General features: G+C 39.6%; 1 protein-coding gene across 1 annotated transcript; it reads right to left on the bottom strand.

Annotated features, from left to right (window-relative positions):
• Window positions 1–5,475: 5,475 nt before the first annotated feature.
• On the bottom strand, window positions 5,476–8,279 carry TKTL2 (transketolase like 2). The gene has a single exon (XM_050791806.1). The coding sequence runs from the start codon at window positions 8,113–8,115 to the stop codon at window positions 6,238–6,240; it is 1,878 nt and encodes a 625-aa protein (XP_050647763.1). The 5' UTR covers window positions 8,116–8,279; the 3' UTR covers window positions 5,476–6,237.
• Window positions 8,280–9,444: the final 1,165 nt, after the last annotated feature.

Here is a 9,444-nt window from a genome sequence, read left to right as displayed (position 1 = left end):
GCATATACTGCATTATTCCACTTACATAAAGTTCAGAGCCAGGCAAAGATAGTCTATAGAGTTAGAAGTTTAAATAATGGTTATCTTTGAGGAGGAAGGAGGAGGTAATCCACGGACGGGGGCAAGAAAGTGACTTCCAGAGTGCTGTAATGTCATAATTCTTCAGGCAGGTATGAGTTAGATAAATGTATTCACTTGCTGAAAATTCACTGAGCTGTGCACAAATGATTTGTGTATTTTATTGTTTGAATGCTAGACATCGAAACAGTTTATTAGTTTTTTAAATTCAAAAATACATGAAAAGATTTAATGTACATGGAAACAACACCATTTCTGTGAGGGCGGTTTGGTCAAAGTTAAAGTATTCCAACATCTTTGCATTTGTCCAGAAAGAAGGTAAAAGTACCAATTAACCAAATCAGCAAACTTCTAATAAATACATTTTAGTTCTAATAAATAAAATTCACTTGTAGCTGGTTGAATTAGATTTGTAATATAATGAACACCTAACACATATTTGGCATTAATTCCTTACCTAGAGAGTAGTTGCAGAGGTTGGGTATGTGTGCATAGACTTGACCCATGCCAAGGCACTAGAATAAATTTGCATTTGTTCCCTTCCTTTTCCTCTTCTTCCAGAAATTGGTCACACTGGTAAAGCTGGAGCCACACTATTGCTATTTTGTAACAGTTTGTCTTTATAAAATTAGTATTTATACTGCATAAAAAATCTACTTACATAGAAAACACAGTTCAGGGGGAAAATCAAATATGTGGAGGCAAAGAGGTATAGTGGAATTGAAAAATAAATTTTAGGAACAAATAGACAAGTAACATTTTCTTTCTGAGAGTAAGTTTTCTCATATGTGATGATGGGGATGATAATGAAATACATATTTCAAAATTATCGTTACAACTATATGAGATACATAACTTTAAATTCAGGCTCTACAACTTGCCAGCTATGTGACCTTGGGGAAGTTTTGAATACATAATTTATCTGCACTTTGGCTTCCTCATCTCTAAAATGACAATACAGTACCATTTACTATTCATTTAGTTATTTTCTTTGAAACACTTAAGTATAAGAAGTGTGATAGGCCAGGCGCAGTGGCTCACGCCTATAATCCCAGCACTTTGGGAGGCCAAGGCGAGCAGATCACTTGAGGTCAGGAGTTCGAGACCAGCCAGGCCAACGTGGCAAAACCCCATCTCTACTAAAATTACAAAAATTAACAGGATTAACACATATGTGAATGAATGTCTGTGTGTATGCTAAGTTTCATACACATGCTTAGGATACTTATTTACTTTTGAAATTACTAATCTGTAATTCATAATATAGATTTTTATTAATCCGCATATTAAAATAATTTTTAATTGGGAAAATACATTGTGTCCATGATATTGGTTTGACCTGAAATTGTATGCATATCACTCGCCATTTGAAGCCATGAGATATAAGAATCTGGACATCTAAAATAAAACAGTCTTATTTTAGAGAATCCATACTCCAAGTCTAGAGCTCTGTGTGGTCATGCATCTTCAGGGAAGGAAAACATCCTTTCAGGCCGGGAGATTTCCCATTAGGTCCGCACCCATTCTAGTGGTGGCTGCCCATGCCATAGTGGCTGCTGCATAATTTCGAATTTTACAAAATCTACTCATGCCCCTCTTGGAGCAAAGATTTATCCAGGGTGTTGTGCCCCTCTTGGAGCAAACATTTATCCAGGGTGTTGGTCAAAGTGCCTCACCATAGAGAGTGGCAACTTACCTGAGCTTACAATGCATTGCATGGCTGCTTTTCTGTCTTCTTGCAAATAAATATTTGTATATCTGTCAGATTTGCTTCTAACCGTTTGCATTCATTCTAATGTATGACATAGTGATAAGGTTCTCTAAATTTCAGAAATACTTGCATATGCAAAATACAGATACAAGTACAATGATGCACCAGCTTTAACCATGTTCAAAACTCAAGGAACATATAGTCTTCCAGCCAAATGAGAGTGATTTCTCCTCTCTCCTCTGCCCCTACCAACTCTTTTCTGGTCTACAACTACAGCTAGCGAGTTGTAGCGGTTTGGAGAAAGGAAGGGAATAGGAAACTGAAGGCAACAACACATCCTTTCCTGAGGTTCAGCAGCTGCTAACCATAGCTCTTTACTCAGGTGAAGTAAAGCAAAAGTCTTAATATTAGTCAGGACAAGCATTGCTTAATATGTTAAGCTGGACACATTGTAATCACTGAATCCAGATTGGATTTTTGTGACGTAAAGTAGCTATAGCACTTTCTACTACCTAAGAGCAAATGGGAAAGTCACAGGATCTCTCCAACTTTCCATTCAGAACCACAGTAAGTTTACCCACGTTAAATTCCCTTTAAAGGGATAGAGGGAAACAAAAATAAAGTTTTGTTTTAATCTTATCATAAATCATTTTTATGAACTTATTACAAAAATATTTCAATATTACAAATATTAAATTTATAATAGGTAAATATATTGTGCAAAGAATTATGTTTCTTCTTAGGATAACCAGTTTGATTGCAGTTACTCAACTCTGGTATATACAATCACAAAATAGTTTTATTTTTACATTAACCTCTATCATCTGTATTCTGTTGAAACTTCCCGTATCCCACCCATTTTATATAAATTACCTTTAATGTTGTCTATAATTTCATAACCGTTTCAGTCATTTTCAGTAATTAAAACAGCTTTATTGTATTAAAATTTAACTATACACCTTTTAAAGCTACAATCTCAGTTTTCCCTCTCTCCCCTGTTGTTATGACAGTGAGAGTTGAAGAGAGTTTTCTCACAACTTTTCTCCATCTTTCTTTCCAATAGTTTCTATAGTTTCTCCAAATAGATTACTGCCCACTCTCTGTTAAACAACCCTGTGAATCTATGTAAAAACTCAGGAAGGTTTAGAGCCAACTGATCCCAACTGAAGGGTTTAAGAGTAAGTAAATACTCTTTAACAGTTGGTGGTCCTTTTCTGGGGGACACTTTTCTATTGTTCCCAAATTGCAGGCATCACACAGAATTTCTGAGGCATGTACCTCTCTACTCTTAGTGTGGTGCTCTCTGACAAGCCTGCAACCTCCAATCTTATTAACACTCTCTAGTCAAATATAGAGGTGGCCTTGAGGCCTGGGCCTCAAGGGGTGAGCCCTTATCCCCTCCACATGTCTATACTGTCACCCTCATCTCTCCCCAGTGCTCTCACCCAGGGTTTGCAAACCTTTACTCTAAAAAGTCAGGTTGTAAATATTTTAGGCTATGCAGACTATATGGTGACTATTATTACTACTCAACTCTGTCACTGTAGCTCCAAAGCAGCCACAGACAATACACAATTGGATGAGCATCACTATGTTCCAATAAAACTTTATTCATGGACACTGAAATCTGAATTTCATATGTAATGAAATAGTACTTCTCTTCTAATTGTTTCTACCATTTCAAATGTAAAAACCATTCTTATCTTACAGTTATATAAAAACAGGTGGTGACAGATTTTGCCTACTGTCAGTGTTTGCCAACCTGTTCTGCTCCAACCCAGTAGTTCTATCTATTGTCAGGAAACCAAACCCATGTCTAAATCAACATCCAACCTTGCAACGAAATACCTATCTCCCCTTCTTGGTGTTAACGCCAAACCTCGTGAGCAATTCTCTTATAGAAACTCTCCCCTAGCAATGTCAGTAAAGAGAATTGGTTCAGTGCCTCCTCCCCTCTCTTATGGGAGGATGGAGAAGATAGTTTTCCTCTAAGAACAGTACACTCTCCCATTCTACCACAAAAATGTGGCAGGACCTTTCTTCCACATCATGACAGTAAAGGCCACCAAAACCGTTAAATACTTCTCAACTTCTCAAATCAAAACCCTTTCTGATTGGACTCTGGAGAATTTGGTGATTCCTGTAAAGTCCAGCAAACTGAGATAACTAAGACTCAGTGAGTATTTCACATTACTCTTACATAATTTTAAAATCAGAAATATTGAGTCTTACTTTTTAAAAAATTATATTTTTTTCCCAAATAGGGCTCTCCATTGAATTTCAATGTAGCTTAAGAGCCATTGATACATTTAAATAAGGTAACATAAAATCAAAGTTCAGTGTACTGATTCCTTCTTTTGCTATCTCTGAGGGTCATAGATATCAGGAAATGACTAGGGAGCCATTCACCATGTAAATGATCAGTGTCACTCTCAGATAACTGCAGCCTTTAGAACTGTAAACACAAGCAAGGCAGCTGCCGGTGTCCACAGCTCTCCCTGGAATATCACCAGGTTATTGATAATTTAATAGACCTTCACAGCAAAAACAATGAATAGAAGGCCAGAGTTAAACCAGTGATCATGTTGTTCATCAAAACTACATCTTCATAAACTTTAGCAGTCAAGGGTTAGCATCTGTCAGGATGATTCTCTCCTAAGACTCCCATGGACACTTAAAAGATTTCAGGACAGATTCAAAGCTAGAGAACATTCAATATAACAAAACCGGATATGATTCTTACTTGAAGAATTGTGGACATAAGACTCACCTGCTATTTCTTCTCTCTGGAGCTCATAGCCTATGGTTGATAACCCGTGAAACAGAGTCTTTACAGGAGAGATTACTAAGGGCTTCCCCACCCTGCTACAAAAAATATATATAATTTCTGGTGGTGTCTGAGATTCCATTAGACATAAAGAACCTGATACACTGTCATTATTAAAGGTGTGCTTATGCATGTTTGGTTGGAAACAGATCATTTTACATGCCCACTTTCATAGCATGTACAGAACACATGCCAGTAAATACAATTAAATGGATTTTTTGTGTGTGAAATGTGGGGTAAACATATTTTACTTATTTGCATTTTCTAAATTTCTATAATGATTTTATATCAACTTTTTATTTCTATAAAGTAATTTGTAAATCTTATGAAAAACAGAGCAATTTTCACAATCATTTTACAAAAGAGGAAATCAGCTTAGAGAAAACAGGTAGTAGTAGATGAGAAGAGCCTGGTTTCTCTAATTCCCAGGTTAGTATTAATATTTTTTGACTCTATTATTCCTCCTAAGACAATGATTGCTGAGACAAATTTGTTATGCCCCCAAAGAACTTAATGAGGGTAATAAAAATAAGGAAATAATTACTTGACATAGACACAGAGTAATTTTAATTTAGTGTGGAACCTTGGGTCCGTCTGTGATTTGCCTGGACTGGTACTTTCTTGTACTCCAAGCATATATTTACACACTCACAGCCAACAGTCAGGAGTCTGCTTAAGGGATGGCTTTTTAGTCCATACAATCTTCTCTAGTGACTTATCTCCAGCTTCAACCTTTTTCCAGGTTTGCTTCTGGGGGACATGACTCTCTCTGCTTCTCATTTAGACACAAGTTCTCCCTTATTTAGGATTTCATCAGGAAGAAATCAAATCTCACATACACAGCACAGACTAAAGTATCTGATTTTTAAATGCTTTATTACATTGACTTTAGTATCATTAGTAGATGAATATAATCAGATTAATAATCTGGTTTGGCCACAAGGAAAAAACAAAACATTTCTGAAGCTTCACAAAACTATGTGTGTAGTGTGCAAACTAGAACCAGTTATACTTTCATCTCTTCACAGAACACCACAAGCAGTGTGGTGCATCATAAGAGCTTTCACTGCTGCACCATCACCTCCAAACTGTAGAGGGGAGATGAAGGCAAACTTTGGAGGAATTTCCAAGGCAACTGCAGTCAAATATTATTTGTAAAACTGCAGGTATAGGATGGCATTATACAAAAGCTCAAACAGCCTTCAAAACTTTTGACTATTGAAGTCTAAAATTAAATTTCAATTTTTTTAACTTACAAAGAAATCATACTCATTTAAGATATAGTTACCTCTACCTTAATCCTCAACTCAATCAGATATTTGTAGTCTTATCAGAAATATTTGTATTAGATAGTTGTTTTATTTCCTATTCTATTGCTTACAATTTTAAAATCCACATTAATAACTCAGAGTAACATTTATACATAGATTAACAGAAAGGTAAACTTTAATTTCCAAATTAGGAATGAAGAAAGATATTAAATGGCTTTGCTTTAAAAGAAACAGTACAACTGTATAGGTATAAATAATGGTTTTGTAACAATAAGCATGAATTTAATACAAAGATACCAGTGCTTTTGGACCAAAGCCAATAGACTTGACTTTTTAGAAATAAGCTTAGTTTACTTCATTAAAATAAGTGTTACGGCTGCTATAATGTGTCTGGTACTGATTCCAAACATATCCAGCAATTCACTAGTTTTCCCATGTTGAGGCACTCCTGACACTGCCAGCTGATGAACAAGGATATCAGGCTCCCTGGAGACAGCTGCACAAACAGCTTCTCCAATGCCACCTTCCCTGTAGTGATCCTCCACTGTGATAACTCGGCCGCCTGTGGCTTTTGCACTGGAGATGATGGTGGCGGCATCCAGGGGTTTAATGGTAAATGGGTCGATGACACGGACAGAAATACCTTGTTGAGAAAGATGGTCAGCAGCTGCTAAGGCTTCATGGAGAGTAACTCCAGCTCCAATTACTGTGACTTTATCATTGACACTGTGGCGGACCACCTTGGCCTGGCCAATCTCAAAATTTTCTTGTGGGGTATAAATAACTGCAGTTTCTGGTTGGCTGGTTCGAATGAAGCACATTCCTTTGGTATTGGCAGCTAGATAAACAGCATGCTCTGTTGAGATGGCATCACTTGGATAGAAAACAGTGCAATTAGGAATGCTTCGGAACATGGCTAGATCCTCCAGGGCCATTTGGGAGGGTCCATCTTCTCCAGAGGATACCCCACAGTGGGAACCAATAAGGTTGATATTGGCTTGAGAAATGGCTCCCATTCGGAGCTGATCAAATGCTCTAGTAAAAAAGGCAGCAAAAGCACTAGCAAAAGCAATGGTTCGACCACGTGTGGCACAGCCTAGTGCCACACTTACCATGTTTTGCTCAGCAATAACACACTCTATGAAACGCTCAGGATGTTCCTTCCTGAATATCTCAGAAAAGGTGGAGTTCATTGTGTCACCACTCAGAACAATAACTCTTTCATTTGCACGGCCCAGTTTAGCCAGAGCCAAACCATATGTTTTCTGAGTAGCTATCTTGTCACCAACTTTGTAAGCAGGTGGGGAGGTCATTTTTATATCTGTGATGATGATTTGAGGTGAGTCTTCCACAGGCGGTTTTGGTCTGGGATTCTCATTGGTCTGTATCTGACTCTCAATTAATTTGACAATTGCATCTGCTCTTTCTTTTGGCACTGGCTTTCCATGCCAATTTTCTGCATCCTCAATATTTGGAATACCCCGACCTTTGAAGGTCTTGGCAACTATAGCAGTAGGTTTGTTCTTCACTTGACTTGCTTGCCAAAATACTTGGCACAAGGCTTCCACATCATGGCCATCCACTAAGTAAGTATTCCATCCAAAGGCCTCACAGCAATTCTGGTAGATGTCTGCGCCATGTTCAAGGGGTGCAGGGCCACTTTGTCCCAAGCGGTTCACATCGAAGACCGCCACGAGATTGTCCAAGTTGTAGTGGGAGGCAAAAGTGAAAGCCTCCCACACAGAGCCTTCTGAGGATTCGCCATCTCCCATAAGGCAGAACACCCGGTAACTGGCCTTGTCAAGGTACTTGCCAGTATAAGCCATTCCACATGCAGCACCTAATCCCTGCCCTAGGGACCCTGTTGCCATGTCAACAAACGGCAGTCGGGGAGTAGGGTGTCCCTCCAAGTCACTGTGAAGTTTCCTCAGGTTCAGCAAGTCAGATTCACCGATGTCACCCACCTCCACCCAAGCAGCATAGAGGATGGGAGCAGCATGTCCCTTGGAGAGGATGAACCGGTCATTGTCCGGATGTTCTGGGTCTGTCTGTTTATACTTCATCGTGTGGAAGAAGAGGACAGACACGACCTCCGCTGCACTGCAGCACGACGTGAGGTGGCCAGAACCAGAGGCACACGTGGCCCTGATGGAATGGATCCGCAGGCGGTTGGCGGCGTCCCGCAGCACCTGCACAGTCTTCACATCGGGCTTGGCGTCGTTGGCCATGATCTCTCTTTTGTCGGTTTGGCAAAGCAAATGGCGCCGCAGCACCCCCACAACCCACCGGAGCAGTGCTGTCACGTGACCGCCCCGCCCTCGCCTCGCCTCTGCCTGTGCCTGGAGGCCTGAGCTCAGTCACCAGCGGGGGCGCCCACAACGCAGCTTCCCGTGAGACCCAGGAAGCGGAAAGGTCGCGGTCGTCTGCCCCCTCTGAAGTGCACCGTTCCCCCTCTCTGTCCAAGCCCAACTGAATGGATTTTTAGTATTTACTTTGTCACTTGCATGTTCAACATTAGTAAGCATAATTAAATTTCTTTTTACCTTTCCCTGTGTTATAAATTCAAAACTGGACATTTTTCTGTGTATTATAGGAAGCTATTTGTGAGGCTGTACTTTTTAATGCATTAACACTATATCTGAGACATCACTCTTTTACATCAGAACATTAACAGAAAGGATCCAAAGTCACTTTCAGTCTGACCAGCATGGCAATGCTGTCTCAACAGAGACTTTCTCAGAGAAACTAAGTATCTGAATCTCAGACTTATGGAAAGAAATACAATGACTAATTTCACCAAAATGTACAGGAAGAACAAATCTGAAACCACCCAATGGCAGAATAGAATTGCAACTCCAGTGTGCCCTAAAGTACTATTTCTGTGTTGAAATAATTAGAAGGCTAGTAGGCTGAGGTAGCTTCAGCTCACTGAGTTCTTACCTAAGAAAAGGAAACCCAAATCAGTGTAAATGATAAAAAGGAAATTTAAGCTTAATCAATCAGAAACTGCCAGCTAACTTCTAACTAGGGACTTCCCACTGGGATGACCCAAATAAGGCTAGTAACTCCGCTTTAACCAATTAAATATCTTTCCCTTGTTTCCAAATTCACCCTATAAAAGCCTTCTCCTTGGCTTCTTCATCAGGAGCTACCAGATTCATGAATCACTGAATGGTTAAATAAATGCTTTAAAATTTTAATGTGCCTCAGTTTATCTTTTAATGACTGTTACTACAAATCATTTTTAAAACAAAGTTGCTTTAAAAAACTAAATTTGTGGGCCAGGCACTGTGGCTCACGCCTGTAATCCCAGCACTTTCGGAGGCCAAGGCGGGTGGATCACAAGGTCAGGAAATTGAGACCATCCTGGCACAGACAAGGCGAGTAGCTGGCCTTGTCAAAGTCCTTGCCAGTACAAGCCATTCCACATGCAGCACCCCTACGAACCCTGTTGCCATGTCAACAAATGGCAGTCGGGGGGTAGGGTGTCCCTCCAAGTTGCTGTGAAGTTTCCTCAGGTTCAGCAAGTCAGATTCACTGATGTCACCCACCTCCAC

Source organism: Macaca thibetana, chromosome 5 (assembly GCF_024542745.1).
Source record: "Macaca thibetana thibetana isolate TM-01 chromosome 5, ASM2454274v1, whole genome shotgun sequence".
Lineage (NCBI taxonomy): Eukaryota > Metazoa > Chordata > Mammalia > Primates > Cercopithecidae > Macaca > Macaca thibetana.
The sequence above is the reverse complement of the archived record's forward strand: the minus strand, read 5'-3'. Positions and strand labels throughout refer to the sequence as shown.

What these genes read in the sequence shown, in the direction of transcription:
- TKTL2 (XM_050791806.1), bottom strand. Translation starts at nt 8,115, where the DNA reads ATGGCCAACGACGCCAAGCCCGATGTGAAGACTGTGCAGGTGCTGCGG.